Source organism: Thunnus albacares, chromosome 12 (genome assembly GCF_914725855.1).
Source record: "Thunnus albacares chromosome 12, fThuAlb1.1, whole genome shotgun sequence".
Lineage (NCBI taxonomy): Eukaryota > Metazoa > Chordata > Actinopteri > Scombriformes > Scombridae > Thunnus > Thunnus albacares.
This window is the reverse complement of record NC_058117.1, coordinates 6123099-6142551: the sequence shown is the minus strand read 5'-3', so window position 1 is coordinate 6142551 and position 19453 is coordinate 6123099. Positions and strand designations below refer to the sequence as shown.

General features: G+C 39.5%; 1 protein-coding gene across 1 annotated transcript; it reads left to right on the top strand.

Annotated features, from left to right (window-relative positions):
* Window positions 1-7441: 7441 nt before the first annotated feature.
* On the top strand, window positions 7442-9432 carry LOC122994380 (serine/threonine-protein kinase pim-2-like). Its single transcript, XM_044369029.1, has 6 exons — window positions 7442-7486; window positions 7580-7627; window positions 7925-8146; window positions 8580-8760; window positions 8887-9060; window positions 9185-9432. Exons 2-6 carry the CDS (start codon window positions 7607-7609, stop codon window positions 9274-9276), a joined length of 690 nt encoding a protein of 229 aa, XP_044224964.1. The 5' UTR covers window positions 7442-7486; window positions 7580-7606; the 3' UTR covers window positions 9277-9432.
* The last annotated feature ends 10021 nt before the right edge of the window (window positions 9433-19453 follow it).

Genomic DNA, 19453 nt, shown 5'->3' with positions numbered 1-19453 from the left:
ACACACACACACACACACACACACACACAATAAATCCATCCCTGTCTGTCACATGTCATTCAATCATCCATTACTGACAAGGGAAAAGGCTTTTTTAAATACAATTTCACAGCTGGGCCTGATTGGATATTGTTTGTTTATTAGTTTGGTCTCACGTATCACATAGCGGTAAACACACAGCCAAGAATAACTCAAAGGGTCAAGTTATGTGCAAACACACATACACAGAGAGAGAAATTATACATTGTAAACCCCAGTTTGCTCACTGTACTTAAAAGTTTATGGGGGCTTGCACACAAAACTTGTAGTTTAGGCCAGTACAGTAACATGAAAGTTCTCCTGACAGAAATTAAATGTGTCACATGACCCTCATCTGACTGGAAATTTCTGTCAGTTCAACAACTTTTTTAATCATGCATGAAATCATTTGTGTTTGTAGAGGTTGAATTTTTATGTAATTTTAACAGGGAATATATATCTTATATAACAGCTTACTGAATGATCATTTTCTTTTTTACGTAACACAAATAAAATGTGTCACATCTCAGTCATTTTATTTGCAAACAACATTTATATCTTGTAACTTTCATGTCAAATTAAACTAAAATATTTATTTTTTCAGCAAAATCCCAATTTGCTCACTCAACTCAAAAGTTTTTTGGAAATGACTTGCACACAAAACTTTCCAGTACAGCAACATGAAAGTTATGAGTACACCTGACACAATATAAATGTGTCACGTGACCCAAGTCTGACCAGAGATTTCTGTCAGTTTAACACAATATTTTCAAATAAATGATGGAATAATTTGTATTTTAATAATTTTCTATGCCATGTTAAGTGGGAATATATAGCATACACAACATTTAATTTTTAGTTATTTAATGTATATATTAATTTTTAATTCATATTTAATTAACAATAATCTTCAAAGACAAAATATTGCATTGAAACAACTGCTTTAGTCATGCTCATGTATGTTAAAGAATTAAGTGAACTACACATACTTTTGCTGCTATATTTCCTCATTTTTAAATGTTAATATAACTACTCCTGCTAAGGTGAATAGACTCAAAAGCTGATGTGACCCAAAACCATTCTATTTCTTTGTTTTCACATATCTTCTTCAAATTTACCTACCAAAACATTAATGTTGACACTACTAGAAATTAAATCATCTAAAAAAACTCAAATACATTTTGGAAATGTCATTGTACTCAAAAATGAATACATCTAACATGATAATGGTGTTAGTTAGCATGACCACATTTCTCTACTAGGGAAAAGGTGTATTCTACAAAAACACTTTCAACTATGTGTCTCAGAACATTTTACTGTGAATATGAATTTCCAAGTTGTCTTACATTCTCACTGCTAACACAAAATAATATATACAGTAAGACAAATTATGAACATAAACAAGTTTAAAAGATGGCCATAAGTGTATCTTTTTTATTGTGCACATTGCAAATCCCATTATGACAGCTCAGTGAAGGATATTAAGACCAAAATTATGACTGTAACAGCTTAACACAAATGCTTGAGTGTTACGCTACTTCTGTAGTTTATAGCTCAATTTTTGAGGAAAGTGTCAATTTTTCTCCATCCACATTTAGTGAAGTATTCACGCTTTTTGAGTAACCAACCTGGACGACATACAGCAAGCCATACAATTAAAGTAGTGGATCAGGCCAACACTCAGTACTCGGCAAGACAAGGATGACCTTGACTTCACAAGAATGGAATAGCACCATGTTTACATCCTCACTTTCAGCCATGATGGAGACATTGGCAGCAGATCTCTTAATGTTTGGGCCTCGGTCTACATTGTCCTAAAAAATACGCACAAACATTTACAGTTACAACTTTGATTAAATACTCTCAATTATTATCTCACAAATCTATCAGAGCAAAGAATCCTCTGACACACCATCGTTATTAGTGATGGTTACATTATTTCATGTTACCTAAAAATAATTTAACATTTGTCATAAACATAGAGCCAAATTAATGTACATGTTTTTTGGGAGTTAGGTGGGAACACATTAGAGGACATTGTGGAGATCATATTTATCAATTTTCATATTTATCAATTGCTGAGCACATTTAAAGGGTTCTTCATGTCTCACTGACAGTGTACAATAAGCATGGAGGGTGTGTCTGCTCCAACAGCAGAGCAAACACCTGAGAGTACTAACGGCTGAGTGGGCATTTCCATTTGAACAGAAACCTACGTCAGGTCACATGGGAAAATAGCATTTTGACACTAAAACATACATACTTCAACCATATGGAACACTACTGAGATGATAAAAAAACCTCAAAAAAAAAAAAAAAAAAATAGAAAAAAGAAAAAGACCCATCATTTAATCAACAAGTATTTTTTTCTCAGTCGAATATATGTTGATTAGCTTCAATGGTCAAAACAAACAGTAATGATGAAGCATGCTTAAATAAATCAAAATATTTGAATTAACACCTGACAGTGCCGTTCATAGTTTTAGGTTAATTTAGACACGTTATTGCAGGCCTGGAATTTTTAGGGCAAGGCCACTATGGCCTTTGATAAATACAAATTTATTGGGGCATCACAGCCAAAATGTAGGGTACCAAGGTCAAAACCAATGGTGTGATGACAGTAAGTAATAATTACATTGTATGAAGACAAAACAGTATACAATCAACAATTAGGAGTCGATGTATTGAAAAACAGTACTGAGTTTATTAAAATTACACTGAATGTTTGACTTTTCCACAAAATGCTGTCTGACTGATTTTTTAAAAATGTGAACAATGCATTATATTAATCGTTATTGTTATATTTTAACAATAAAATAAAGTCTATAAATGGGCTAAGGGTGATGAAAATGAATCTGAACAAGTTTCAACACCCGTGCAACTATTAGCATTTGAGTCTGAGATCATAGAAGCAGTCACAAAAATGACTTAAAACACTTTCTTACACATTAAACATTAAACATACTGATGAAAAACTTCTCAAGGGGAGACTCGGATGAGAGCTGAGTCATAACAGCCGACAGACTCTCCTGATCTGTCTTAACTCAGAAGTGGCTTTCTGCTTACAGAGAAATGTGTGTGTGTGTGTGTGTGTGTGTGTGTGTGTGTGTTAATGTAGCATTGCGCTGAAATCTCTGTCAGATCTCACAGCAATATCCTGGTTAGGATGTCAACAGTTAACCACAGAGAATATTTTTAACAGGTTATGCATGTCGGTCTTTAGTAATTTGTACACACACTATGCTAACAGCTACATCAGATGTGTAAAACCAACTCCTACGCCAAGTGTTGCATTACAGGTTGTTTGTAGCCTTAATCTTGCTAGGCTAGCGAGTGTCTAAAAGTCTGTTTATAGTGAGTGTGTTAGAGTCAGTCAGCCCTAAAAGCATTTTGTTAGTCCAGTTTAATCTGCAGCAGTTTCTGAAGGCTCGTGAAATGTGTTTTTCTGCCATGAGTCCAAAGCATCTTTGAAAAAATATTTCAAGCTGCCACATAGCATTGTCACACATGATAAGGAGCTCAAAAAGACAGGTGGTCTTATAAATGCTAACTACCAGAGAAAATAATTTTGACCGCTTCCAGGAGCCTGGAGAGTGTGTGACTGGTAAACTTAAAACACAACGTGTATTAATACTTATACCATACAGTGTTTAAGCTGCTTGTGCTGCTTATCACATGTTAGCTAACGTTAGCTGTTAATGTTTAACGTTACACATATATTTGCAGGAGTGGGAGAAATCTTGTGTTACTGTTTAAGTCCAGCGTGATGACGGAGACACTGGGAAACATTGAGTCTGTTTATTCATTGCGTCACATGTAGTTTTAAATGAGGAATCCACAACTTTCTTTCAAGAGCACAACGGCCAGTTCAGAACAGGGCATGCCCAACTGCTAACGGCTAAGCTAAGGCTAATTCCTCATCAGCTATCTCTACTCAGCATTTTCCTCGCCAATGTACAGTCTCTGGTGAACAAAATGGATCAACTGCGACTGTGGATCACCGCTCATAAAAGGATTATGGACCGCAACTTCATGATATTTATGGAAACATGACTTAACAGCAGCGTCCCCGATAGCGACATTGAGCTAACGGGCTGCTACATCCTCAGGGCAGATACAATAGCTAATGACTCTGGTAAGACCAGAGGGGCCTGGTGGACTATGCGTTTATGTTAACAAAGCTTGGTGTACGGACAATGCCATTATACAGAGGCATTGCTCTGTTAACCGAGTATATCTCATAGTTACGTGTGGACTTTCTATCTGCCCAGAGAGTTTATATCTACTGTTGTGACTGCAGCATACATCAGGATGCTAATGCTAAACTTACAGTGAAAGTATTGCCAACAGACTACACACCCAGTTGAAGCCAAAGCGCTCTAGCTCTTATATACTGTTGAGGGGGGAGGGATTATGCTAGTAACGCCTCTACGTCATGGTGCAGCCATTTTAGACACACCCAACAAAACCAAAAACACAGAAACTGTGAAAAGCAGTTTAACAGCCTAACTCCACAATTCAGTACTACATAGTTCACAGTCTTTTCACATTTTCAGCAATTATTTACTAATATATATAATTTGTTTCAAAATTAATCTCTGATTTTCCTTTACATGGACTTTAACAATATATGGCATTTTGACATTATTTATGTTTAAGTTGTATTGATTTAAATATTGTAACAGAAATTTAGGTTTTATTTCTACACAAAGATTTTATGTTACACAAGCAAAGAAATCAAAGTTGTACTCAACCTTTAGATTTTATGTTGCAACTTTTAGTAAACTACGTGTACTAGAAAATAATTAAAAACACAGAAAATTGAGTCAGTTTTATATTAGGAAAGCAAAAGAAATGAGTTCAGCATAACACTGCAACTCTTCTTGTAATATGTTTTTGTTTTGCAAAGTGAACTCAAATTATTTATTTTATTGAACATGAAATTGACTGCATAAAAACAGTTTTTTTGGGGGTTCAATCAACACACCACCCTTCTCTCTATGACCATAGTGGTTGATAAAAACAACCACAGTGTGCACATGGATCAGACAGATCACATTCATTCATTAAAAAACACTAATCATCCATCCTAATCTACAATTGACTCAATTGACTCAGTTGTTTAGAAATTCACTTCTTAAAATACTTAAAAGTTTGCTTATAAGCTTTGAGATGATAGTGTTAAATACACACACATTACATAGAAAATGTGTTAAAAGGGCAAGAAAAGACAAATTAATAGCCCATTTCATTAACATGTAGGGATTTGCTCTCAGACTGATTATTATTATTTTGCTTTTGTGCACAAAAGCAGAGATACACTAAATGTCTCCCCAGATGAGACTTTATTCCAAATATGAAGACCAGTGGTAAAGTGGGACTGTAGTTACTGTGGTAGGGGGATGAAATTAGTCACCTAGACTCAAATAAAAATATGGAATTTTGTCTGCTCTTTGCCTTTGTTACTTCAGATTCTTCAGCATTATGATGTCACAGTCATGGCATCATTCCATTCCAAATGCAGTTAGTATGTTACTGTTTTTCACACAGTACACATTCTTCAGTTATCTGCAGGTGCTTGTAACGTCAAATGAATCTCGTTCGAAACAGTTACGTCATGTCTTCTACGTCTACACAAAGGTTCATGACAAAAGATCGAGGTAAGTGTGAAGTTGTGGCAATCCAAACGATTTATCAGGTGTGGGTACCATTTCTGATTTAGTGCCTCGATTTGTACATAAGAGTCCTGTTGGTGAGAGTTTTATTTAAATGCTGAAAACTTATTTGTAACGTACATCTGTGCTGTAACTTGATAGAAAAAGTTTGCTGACCTGAATATAATGATATAACTATCAAATAAAAACTTTTGGTTCAAACAAGGCAATTCTGTCAGGTAACGGTCCAACATTTAGGTCCAGCTTTAGTGGAGGGTTTATAACACACTGCTGTTCAGAAAATAATGATATAAAGAGATGGGTTTTAAAACGTATTTTACAGAGATACACAGTCCCTGCTTCTCACTAGTCTAATCAAACCACCAGTAGAACTCCTATTGTAACTTATTTTCTCATCCACCATTATCATCATCTCACCAACCAAACTATGTTTAAAATGACTGATGGTCTGATGATTATGTCTTAAGTTTCCTGCCTTTTATACACGAAAGAGGGAAAAAAGTCTTTGAAAACACATTTTGGTTGGCTAACTTAAAATGCACATTTTTTGGTTTAATAAATACATTTTATTAAATTTGTCACAAAAAATAATATCAATACCTCTCACTTTATGCTGCTGCAGTTTTTACATTTATGTAACAGCATTCAATTCTGACAAGATGTGTTGAATGTGTTGAAAAATGATGTTAAGTCTGATCTAGACTTTGATGGAAAAGTGACTCAGGGGCTTATTCAAACATGAGACTGACAGTTAAACTTGCCCACACATTAACTTACAAGGTGCACGTCTGAGAGGGGCTGAAGTCTTGTATTTGTTTATTTACTTTGCTCTTCCCCTTATTGTCATCACCTCTTGTTCAGTACTGATATAATTATTCACCAAGTTCATTATATGTTTCTTATGTCAAAGTGCACAACCCCGACAGGTCATCATGCATATGAAGCATGTGCAGTACAGGAAGTTGTTCACAGGGTTTTTCTCATTTGTAGAGAACAACATGGATTTCAATGTGAGGAAGAGAAAAAGGGAGGACAGTGATGTTGCAGGAACACCCATGAAAAAGATCAAGGTTTGCAACATCACCTGCTCCACTGAACCCTGCAACAAGGTGCAGGAGAGTGTTAATGTGAGGAAGAGGAGGGCTAGTGATGATGGAAAGATGCCCAGGAAAAAAACAAGGCCTAGTGAAGGATCAGTGGAGAATTTCATGAAACAGTGGGGCAAGAGAGAGGCTAGTGTCGACGCAGGGACATCAGCAAAAAGGATGAGGTGTAGCGACAGCACCAGCATCACTGTGTCCAGCCCCACTGAATCCAGTGCTGATGTATCCATCTCTACTGGATCCAGCACTACTGGATCCAGCACTACTGGATCCAGTGAGAAAGTGATCATCAGCCATATCTTTAACAACGCCTCCCTGGAAGAGCAGAAAGTCTTTGAGCTGGCCTCCTCAGGAAGCACTAGCAGAGGTGGGCTGATAGAAAGAAAGTTAGAGAAAGATTAGTTTGTGTGCTGCTACTGCTGTGTAAGCTAAGTGAAGACACTCTGCCTGCACCTTCTACAAGAGATTACTTTTAATCTGGCCTATGTATTCAGGGTTATGGTTCATACTAAAATCACGATTGGTTAGGAGAAGGGTTGGATGTAAAAATGTCAGAAGAAGTAAAATAAATCTCTCCATGTGTGTTTGTGTGTAGCTGAATTTGAGAACAAGTATGTCCAGCAAGCTCCGATCGGTTCAGGAGGCTTCGGTTCAGTGTATGCTGGCTTCCGTAAAGAGGACTCTTTACCAGTAAGTCTTACAAACACATGTTCATATACATGTTATACCATCACCACAACTTCAGAAAGTGCCAACCAAAGGACTTGTATTTCTGTCTTGCAGGTGGCTATCAAGCATGTTCCCAGGGATATGGTGAGGCGCGAACGAGTGGTGAGTGATTTTATCTAATGTCAAACACAAACTGTTGATACTAGAATTTTTCCCTGAATGTTGAACTTTTTTTCACTGCTCTAATGTTAATGAGCAAAACAGACAAGCTATCAATTCTGCAGCTGCTTATATTTCATATTATATTTATATTTATATTATATCTCTTTCTCCTAAAAGTGACATTCATATGTAATCAATTTGCATTTGCGAATACACTTTATAGGTAAACAAATGCTGCCTGATTACCTCAATTGAACCTCATTTACCGCTCAACATGTCTACATTTGTTTTCTTGAGGTTTGCAATGGGAAGGTGTATTACATCATTCTGGAGGTGGCCCTCATGCTCAAGACTGGAGGTCTACCAGGATCAGTTGGACAATCCGCCGCGATATCCCTTCTGGACTGGTACGCTCTTGAACATGAGTTAATCCTGGTTTTGGAAAGACCAGCCTACTCCCTGGACCTTCACAAGTACCTCCAAATCAACAGAGGCTCCCTGCCGGAACATGAGGCTAAGGTACTGAAGCTATATAGAGGATGCTTCTGTGTATGTGTGTGTAGAAAAGCAGTTCTTGGCATCCTTTAGAGCAGAGCTTACTTGATGAGAAGGTCACTCTGGCTAAAACTGCAACCAAGGTCAACACTTGATTGAATTTCATTTGTCTTTTTCAGTAGAGTGTTTTAGGCTGCAGTCTAAAGCTTGTTTGATTTGGTTCAAACCACAACTGAAAAGTTACATTTATCACATTTGGTGTGATAGCCAGCCAGGAACATGCTAGAGAGACAACTGAGACTGACAGTTCAGCAGTGTTTAAAGTTTGCGGAAGTGTTCTGTAAATTCTTGCCCCAAAATGTTATTTTAGACATTTTTCCACCATGCCAAGAATCTGGAGAAAGTACTGCCTTACAGTCCCTCTCAACTACTGTATGTCTATGTCTCTCTATTTCAGATGATCCTGAGGCAGCTGGTGGATGCTGCCATTGACATGCACGCCAAGGGTGTCTTTCACCGGGACATCAAGTTAGAAAACACCCTTATTCAGCGTTCTCCAACTGGTGCCCCAAGACTCCGGGTGATTGATTTTGGCTGTGGCAGCTTCTCAACAAAGACATCTTTCCATTCCTTCTGTGGTATGACATCCATTAGCCAATTTTTAGAATAATAACTTTAATGTATAAAGAAAGCTTAGCCCCCTTCTAATTCTCTCTCACTTTCTGTTTTGTCTTTCTCCATTTCTCTGTTGCTGTGTGTTCTAGGTACGCCTGCATATGCCCCTCCAGAGTGGTTTGATTGTCGCACATACTGGGCTCGTCCCACCACGGTTTGGCAGCTGGGCGCACTCTTCTATTCATTGCTGAATGATAGAGAGTATTTTTCAACATCAGGCTTCATCCACCACCACATTAAAATCGACAGTGAGCTGTCCCAAGGTAAGACACAGTTTCATACCAGACAGTATCTTCTTCTGGAAAGCAAATATGTTTTTATTCCCTCACAGAGTACTGTAGCTGCCCCCTTAAAACTTGATCTCCTGCTTTTGCTCTTACTTTTTAGACTGTGAGATGTTGTTGGAAATGTGTCTGGCCAGGAACCCAATGGAGCGTGCCACTCTGCAGGAGCTACAGTCCTTCCTTGCCCTCACATAATCCAGCCCTCCACCCATCTAAGCCCTCCTCTTCAATAAAAGGCCTTCAGGTTGGTTCCTCCCACCACCTCACATTGTCACAGTCAGGACAGCACCACACACATATCCACATTGCAGGAAACAGTTAGCATTGAATAATACTCTGTGATGTCTGTTCTTTGCACGGGATCCTGCTGTCACTGTTTCTCCTCCTGCTGAGATGCGCTGGAGCCCACCTGACCTCCATCACTGTCTGCTGTGTGCCCTGCTGCATCCTCAGAAATGGAACATTAACACCAGGGAGGAAACTGGAAAAAACACAGCAACAACAAAAATGGATCCTGTAGCCATCCAGCTGTCCAGCCTAAAAGTAATGTAATCAATTTGCATTTGCAAATAAATTGTATAGGTAACCAAATACTGCCTGGATTACCTCAATTAAACCTCATTTACCACTCAACATGTATACATTTGTATTCTTTAGGTTTGCAATGGGAGGCTGTTTGACGTCCTTCTCAAGTTGGCCCTCATAATCAAGACTGCATGTCCACCAGAATCAGTTGGATAATCTGCCACGATATCCCTTCTAGACTGGTAAACTACTGTAGTTGGCAAGATAACAGCTAACATGATAGCAAGCCAGGAACATGCTAGTATTAGTCAATCTAATTCAGTTCTTCTGAAAGACAACTGAGACTGACAGTTCAGCAGTGTTTAAAGTTTGAGGAACTGTTCTGTAAATTTTTGCCCCGTAATGTTATTTTAGACACTTTTCCACCATGCCAAGAATCTGGAGAAAGTACTGCCTTACAGTCCCTCTCAGCTACTGTATGTCTATGTCTCTCTATTTCAGATGATCCTGAGGCAGCTGGTGGATGCAGCCATTGACATGCACGCCAAGGGAGTCTTTCACCGGGACATCGAGGCCTTCAGGTTTGTTCCTCCCACCACCCCACATTATCACTGTCAGGACAGCACCACACAATCTCCACATTGCAGGAAACAGCATTGAACAATACTCTGTGATGTCTGTTCTCTGCATAGGATCCTGCTGTCACTGTTTCTCTCTCTGCTGAGATGCGCTGGAGCCCACCTGACCTCCATCACTGTCTGCTGTGTGCCCTGCTGCATCCTCAGAAATGGAAAATTAATACCAGGGAGGAAACTGGAAAAAACACAGCAAAAAAAATGGATCATGAAACTGTCCAGCTGCCCAGCCTTCCATGTGGAGGGAATCTCTCCAATTTCCATACAGGCTCAGAAGTTTTTCCTCGTCTTCTTAGAGAGCTTGGGCTGGGTCAAGAACTATAGCTGATGTTCGATCTACAAATAAATCAATCTTCAGTTGATGTGGTGGTGTGAATTTTAAGTAAGGCTGTGTTAGAACACTGTGAGCATGCTCATCTCACTTTTTATTTTTTAAAGAATCTGCTGGAAGCTGTCTGTTTAAAACCTCAGCAACAATGTAAGCAGCTATGATTTCACCAGCATAATAGGTATGATGATAGTAAATGATCATCTGAGAAATCCAACTGAAAGAACATCTGAAAATAAAAACTTTACATGAAAGCAAAGTCTAAAGAAAAAATAAAGTAAGTTCAATAGTGGAAACCTTCAGATGAGTATTTTGATGATGACCTACTGTTATTTAAATGTTAAAACAGATACATTTCCAAAATATAAAAACCTTAGAGCTGATATAAAAGTTCTGAAAGAGCTACTCCAGGTTTTATGACTGGCAAAGACAGACAGAGACAAGTAATCTGTCAGCCTACATTTAACTGCCTCAAATGTATAATACAGTATGTATAAATTAATACAGAGCTCCTGACATCAATGTATTTGTACAATCTGACTAGATGTATACCTTATGGACATAACACTAGAAGAAAAGGTACACAAGATGATTTTCTTTAAGGTTCAAATTTAAATTGAGAGAGAATTTAAGCAGAGCTCCAGCGTGGACAGAGAAAACATTAATAAAATATCATACATGTTATCTTTACAGGTCTTTAATTTAGTGAATATAATAATTGTGTACATACAGTAGATGCTGCACTTGTCATAAATGTCATAAAACACTATGATGCACCAGAATTACAGGCACTCTTAATTATCTTGTCACATCCTGTAGTCTGTTTTTTTTAGTCAGAAATCACATAAGTTGGCTGAACTGATAAAAAGTTATCCATCCTTATTTGGGGACATACATTCAAAAACACATTTGATTGAACATGACATCAATGTGGGCGATGCCAAAACACTTTGTCAAAGATTCTGTTGAGTCTGTGAAGAGAATCAAAAGATAATTGATAGTGAAGTCAAGTACATGCTTGATAACAACATTGCTGTACCTTCCTCTTCCTGTTGGGTTTCTCCATGTTTGCTTGTTGAAAAATCTGTCCCCACATAGTCAATGCTGTGGCAAGGCCTGATTCTTATCCATTGCAGGTGCCAAGAGCTCAAGAAGTATCTGCTTTCATAACACCATCTGGCCTGTTATCTTATACAGTCATGGGTTTTGGCTTACATAACGCACCAGCTACATTTCAATGACTCATGAATATGGTTGTTAATAGTCTTGAGGGCTACATTGTATATCTGGACGATGTGGTCTGGTACAGTAACACCTGGGAGGATCATCTAAGTCGTATTCATGGTTTGTTTGAACGACTAGCAGACGTAAATTCAACAATAAAAGTGCATGCAAGCCATATAAGAGCAGGTGCTTCTTTTCCAAGAAGTTCAACTCCGATCAGCTGAATTACTCACTGGTGGAAAAAGAAGCGCTTGCATTAATCTTGGTTTTGCGGCACTTCCATGTCGACCTGGACTCTGGATTGCCAATTGTAATTCATGCTGACCACAACCCACTCACTTTTTTGAGCTCTCTGCAGAACCTAAATCATAGGCTCATACGGTACTCTCTGTTTTTTCAGCTTTATAAATTGGACATCCGACACATTAAGGGCAAATATAATATTATGACTGTCCCATGCACCTTTGTAACTCTCTGCAACTCAATTAATGGTAACATCTTTTCTACTCTGTCCTCTGCAGTCTCTGTGTTTCCCTTCCTCTTGAATTGCTCCTATCCACCAAAGCTGCTGCTGAGACGGGAGATTCTGAGGGGAGGGAGGTTGCAACACACCTGAGTCACACCAGGAGTCTATAAATCAGACCTGTAAGATCCTCTCACTCTCTTCCCCTGGCCTGCCAACTGACATTCTTTGTTTGTGCTTTGTGTTGCACATCCATACACCCACACACTCGTCACCACTCACATAGACACTGCATGCAGTACTAGTCAAAAGTTAGGACACACTTTCTCTTCCAAGTGAACGGGAAGGCATGTCCAAACTTTTGACTGGTACTGTACATATTGACCTGCTAATGTATTTTCTTATTTAATTTACTTAATTCAAACATTTTTGCATTATTTAAGGACTATGTGTGGTCTCCCTCCTTTGTCAAACACTTTTGAGCCAGGTTGCGACAGATAGTGTGGGACACACATGGTTCATTTCTCACTACCTGTAAAGCTAACTTTGTGTAGTCTGTGTTAGCGTTATCATTGCTACTGTAGCTGCTGTTTCTCACTGGAATCTGTGTCATGTTGGCCAGCCAGAGCTGACAGATGCCTATCAAACATGGTATGGTTAAAAAAAAAAGAAAAAAGAAAAAAATGGAAGGATGAATGCTGAACAGTGTTTAAATCACAACAAATTACAAAAAGCATAATATGTCCTTTTTAACCCTCCTTGCACAGTCTAAAATGAGTATATAAAGGCCCAGGAAGTAGGTATAAAAATGAATATGTTCCAATAAGGTATAAGGTTAGAACAGTATTTTCCTGTTGAACACAATGTTTCCCTCAATAAAAGCATTTTCAGTGTTTCTATAACATCTTTCAACCAGAACAAGCATACAACATTTCTTTATATTTTTTAAACCTTTTCCCAGCAAACACTTTTACAGACACACCACACATGAACACAGAGTCACACTGAATCTATGCTTTGCTGCACAATACAATCTTTTTTTATGGTGGTACTGCTGTGGGTACACACACACACACACACACACACACACACACACACACACACACACACACACACACACACACACACACACAGCCTCCCACTTGGGTTTATTTAGGGTCACAGAGATACCTCCTCAGATTGAGTGCTAGCCATCTGGTGCTACATTTACCACGCCATGGACTCATATGGAGCGTGTGTGTGTGTGTGTGTGTGTGTGTGTGTGTGTGTGTGTGTGTGTGTGTGTGTGTGTGTTTGTTTAGTAGGGGGGGCCATAGAGCATGTGGCCCCACCCAGGGTACCTTCGTTCGAGCAGTAGTCTGGAATCTATGGATCATCACACTTCCACTCCGCCTCCCAGACACACACTGTTATGCACACACACAGACACACGCACACACTCCTGGGACGACAATTCGAGATCCCTTTCAGAGTGTGTGATGGTTAGTTGCATCAACAGCACAGTGAAGGGAGTGGGGGAAGGATGGGAGGACACTGGGTGGGGATGATGGAGTGTAGTGAGTGAGGTGGAGCAGGGAGAAGAGGGTGACTGAGACTAAAGTGATGGCTCGGGGAAATGAAGATGGAAGTGGTAGCTGAGGTGAAGAAGAGAGTGCAGCCAGGCAATGATGCAGAGTTTAAAGCTGGATTCTCTCCGGTGCACCCTTATGATATGCTCAACAACCTCTGAAACGTGAGCTGCGTTTTACCAGCTAAAATCATTTTAGTTTGTTCAGCTGCTGCTTGTGATGACTTACTTACCAAAAAAGTCTAAGAGAGATGAAAGTGACAGCAGATTTTGTTTGTTTCTTGCTAATGTTACGTAATATGGGGTGTATTGTCAAGAGATTTACATGATATTTTGTTTTCTGTGGATGTTTAGTTTGCTATTCATAGACCGTCACAGTCTAAGGTCAAGATCACAAGGGGCAGACAGATTCAAGATATTTGGCGGTGGTTTTCCCAACTTAAAAGAAACAAACTTTTATTTTTGGGAGCTTTTTTTTTTAGCTTGTATGCTTTTTCCCATCCTGTAAGAAACCTGTGGGTAACTATAAAACTGTTTCAATATGAACCATTCTCTAGATTATCATTATGGTCAAGACACTGAGAAGACATATTCCGTGACTCAAATTTAATTCTGGCATGGTAATTTACATGTAAACACTGGTGTAGGCACTTCAGTCAACTTCTATTTGATGTTGAACTTTATTTTTTTGAAGATCATGTGGGGGTTATAAGAGGTATAAGAACAAGAGAAAAGACGGTGTGTGTAGGACAGGACAAGCCTGCTAGTAAATAATGTGTGATCACTATGATTATTTACAGCAGGTCTCCATGATGATGAAATACCACCTGAGGTGGACACAACACACACACACACACACACATCTTCTCATGCAAGCAGATGCAACTACCCGTGTATCAGTATATATACAGTTCACAGAGAAGCACCCATGCACACATTTTCTCTGCTTGTCAGATTTCATTGACCAGATGGCCAAACAGAGAACCTAAATTTCACAGCTCTGATTGGTTAATTACTTTTTGTTTATATGTGTTCATTTGTCTGTCATTAGAAATCCCACATTCTCTTGTAGCAAAGTGTCAGTCCACTGACTTGCACTGAGATGTCACAATGCTGCTGGAAATCTGTTCTGCCAGTTTCATAGCTATGGCTGAAAATGATTAATCGTCTTGCCACCAATTTTACACACAAGCCTTTTTCTGACATAAAATATGCAACATTGCTGGTTTCATCTGTCTGTTAAAGTCATGACTTTTTGTCATTTAAACAGAGGTGTCTCCGACGTTAATGTTCCTCACAGCTTTATTCAGACATGACAGGATATTTTCGGAACGAGACAATGCTCAAGGAGTAGAGAGAGACAGAGCAGTAAGATAAAAATATTGTGATAAAGAGGAGGAAGACGTTTTTTGTTCTTTCAATGGCTGCATTACTGATGAATTTTAAACTTATTTTGCTGTTGAAGCCTTCATTAATGACCATTGTGTCCGCAAGGGACTCATAGTGAATACACTGACACATTTTAGCATCAATTTCACTTATTAGAGAGCAAATTCTGCTGCCTGTTTTATAAAGTCCAACAGTACACAAGTATAGACGTTAAGTTACAGACATTAAGTTGGGACATTTTGCAGGATAGTCCATGCACTTGGCATTAATGAAAATTAAAAATATAGGGACAGAGGGCAGGTCAGATTATAACTGTGGTTGTAAGGTTTTTGTCGTCTCTTTTGCCCTCATCGCACTGCAAGGGTGAAATAACGGCTTTCGGCTGTGTTATGGAAATGTTACCTGGTCCGACCTAGATTTTTACATTTAAGTTACCAGGGTGCTTATTCAGACATGACACTGACTCGTTAAACTGCCATCAGGTTAACGTAAAGGGGTGCATGTCTGAAAGGGCCTTCAAAGGTCAGTTTACCAGTCATAAGGTGTGTTACTGTGTGTGGAGTTTGAAAGACATGGTCATTTACCAACAGGGGGCCAGTATACTCCATTGGAACTGCTTGTTGGATGATTGGACAGCCTGGGAAACCCCCACCACACAACACCTTTCCAACGGTTTTGGGGGGCTGCGGCCATTTCTGTTACTTTCAAAACCAACAATCAGACATTCACAATCACTTTGCACCATGCTTATCTGGCTTCGGTAGTGAGGTCTCTCTCTCAACACTATGAATGCTTTCCAGGAAATCCTGTCTGAAAGTGTGTGCCATTATCCCCATATTTAAGCAATATCATGTCTCTCTCCTCTCTATGACGACCAACTTTTCACTCCTTCACCTTCAAGTTTCGCTGTTCGGAATAAGTATAAACACTTTAATTTCCAATGTGGTCAGGCAACATGTCTTACAGAATAGCTCTGATTGAGCATAAAACGGTCCTTACTCATACTGGGAGTAAAAGTCATGATATCTCGGTCTCTATGATTTTAATAATTGCTTTTTAATTTGTCTCTCACATGTCCTCAAATGGAAGCACAATACTAAATGTGTGACGTAACCTCAATGTGATTCATGTGACTAATTAGCGTTTCCAAACTCCACGGTCTATGTGCTCACCAAATGTCATGGAAAAAGATTTGCAGTGAAAATGGCTTTGAGAGCTAGAAATTCATCTTGTGTTATTTATTGGACAAAAGATTACTGAGCCTCATTATCAACTATAATCACCATCATCAGAAGCAGAATGGTAAAATCACAAACAACTCAAGCTGACTGATCACATTTCTTTTGGTCTCCGCATGGCACCGCATATCCATAAATGAAACCATTCTACATTTTTTGAGAAAGGACCCATCATCTCAGCTAGTACCTTGAGCTACCAACACCTTGTTGTCCAGCTTCAGTTTGTTCACATGGTGACAAACACACACACACACACACACACACACACACACACACACACAACAAAGACGTTAACAGGCTGAGAGCTAGCTGCCCTTCTCTGCGTTATCTGATCTGCAATGCTAATCTGCCTTATTTGTCTCCTGTCAAAGAACTGTTTATTGCTGATTCTCTCAATACACTTAATCCTGTTTGAACATGCAAATTAGAGAGCGAGGAGCACCACAGACATATACACATACAAATAATCACAACACACGAACACACAAACAGAGGGATGCATTTACGCAAGCACCACGACAGCTAATGGGAACACTTACTGCACACTCATACACACACATACACACACACACACACACCAGGAGAACAATGTCTTCAACTCACATAAACCATTTGGCCAATACGGTGGCTGATGAGACCATAAGGCTGCTGGGTGTGAAATCAACTCCTAACACACACACATACACACACTTCAAATCACCCCCTAGTACGTTAGAGACATCACAGAAACTCACACATACACACTCCAATCAGGGCGCAATGAGCCCATACAGAGAGAGAAATGTGCAGAAAGGAGAGAGTTGGTGGTTGGGAGAAAGAAAGACAGGATAGACGACAGACTGTTTGATTTCTGTAGGTTTGGAGTAACGTCCACAATTTCAAATATCAATGTCATTTGATGGGAGTCCATTTTGTTGGGCTAAAAAGAGCCAAGCGCAGGGCTGGAGTCGGACGTAAAAAACATGCTCTATATTCTCTTTCAACTTTTATACCTTCAGTTTCACTTTTCATTCTTATCTCCACAATATTGTCTCATCAGTTGATTTACCATGACACTGGCTTTGGTGCCTCTGTTACTGCAGTAAGTATAGGGCCTCCCCAATAATCTTAGCTAGTCATTGTGGCCACTTCTATCTGTGATGTCACTCGTCTGAAAAAGAATGAAATTGTTGTTACAATCGAATTAAATGAGTTTCCTGTGCAGGGTGTCTGCAGTACCATTACAGTCCTTACATGATAGTTACGGCCATTTATATTATAATGAGTAATACAATATAATGAAATAAGAATTTTCAGTAATCTGAGGCGATTTAAAAAAAACTGGAAATGCGAAAATACATAGCACCACATTCTCCTTCGGATCATTTAACATCAGAAAATTGTTATTCAAGTCTTGTTTTCCCTCTAAAATGCGACAATGTGCTAATAGGATAATTCCAGCAATTTGTTGTATGGTATGGTAAGGTATGGTTAAACTGTAGCATAGAGGAACTACATAGTTCTTCTAAGTGTTGGGTGCCAGACAGGAGAATAATAAAAATAATCCCAATTCTGTCATTTCTCTAGGAAAAGAAATGTGTATACAGATAAGTAACTTAGCAAGATAACCCAGATAGATAGATAGATAGATAGATAGATAGATAGATAGATAGATAGATAGATAGATAGACAGGCCACACCAACTGGACATCCTTTGTGACCAGGAAGGAGTGGTCAAAGTGCATGGCAGATAAGGTGCTAGTGCATAACCTGTTTAAGAACTTAATGGCTTGTGGAACAAATGAAAACGAAAATCTATTTTTAGTGAATAGAGGGAGGCAATATTGCCGGCCAGATGGCAACAATTCAAATGAGGAGGCAATGGGGTGCCTCTGGTCACCAACAATGTTGTTTGCCTTCTTAATCATTCTATTTCTGTAGATGCGTTCAATACTTGGTAACATAATCCCTAACAGTTTACTGGCCATTGGTACAGTTTTTCTGACTCTCTTTTTTTCTGTGCCTCAGTAGCGTTGCCAAATCAGAGGATGATGGAGAAGATTAAAACACTTTCAATAAAAGCACAGTAAATCATTTAGAGCATTTTGTTGTGGATATGAAAAAAATAGCAATTTCTTTAAAAAGTACATTTTTTTGTCGAAAATATGTCATTTTTTGTTGAGAGACACTTATCGAAAGTGTCGAGGCCTATCATTCATCATCAGTGACGTACCTACTTTGTCCTGCTGGATTCTACAGCTAAGAAAATCAACAATCCGTGAAATCAAACTCAAGCACCACCCGCAGTTCCCACCGGGGGGCAGAGACATGCATCACCAGCCATTGTCTCCTAACCCCCTGCAAGAAATGTTTCACGAGGGCGTGGGCGAAGACAGGTCTATTGCCAAAACCTTCATGACAGGAGGAAACAATTGCTGCATACACTTAAACAGTGGCATGAGACAAGGCGTTTTCCACCAGATATTATAGAAAGGAGAGAACCTCTCCCACTGCACATGTCAGGGGGTCCAATTTCCTTTCTTCGAACCAGTGTTGGAATCCTAACCACTTTGCCTTTTAGCAAGCAATGGTGGTTCCCACTCTGGCTGCCTGGATGGTCTGCACCACCTGTGCAGACAGTCCAGCTCGCATCAGCCTGGCCCCCTCAGGAGCCAAGCCTGGAGAGGTTGGCCTAACGTGGGCAGTATGCCTATTGCGCCCACCTCCTGGGACAGAGCCCCCCACACTTGAGGGATGGACTTGGGCTGGGCCGCCAGTGTCTGGGTCATCTCTGCATACCACATAGAACGGTGGTCCAGGGCTATCTGGATGACCAACAGCCACTCTTGTCTGAGTCTCTCCAGCAGCGGAGAAATGAGACGATAAGGGGGAAAGGTGTAAAGCAGCCTCCTTGGCCATGGCGTGTGTGCACACGTGTCCACCCCCAACAGTGGATCATCTAGCAGCGTCAGGGAGAACCAGAGCAGGCAGTGGGTGTTGTTTTGACTGGTGAACAGGTCCACT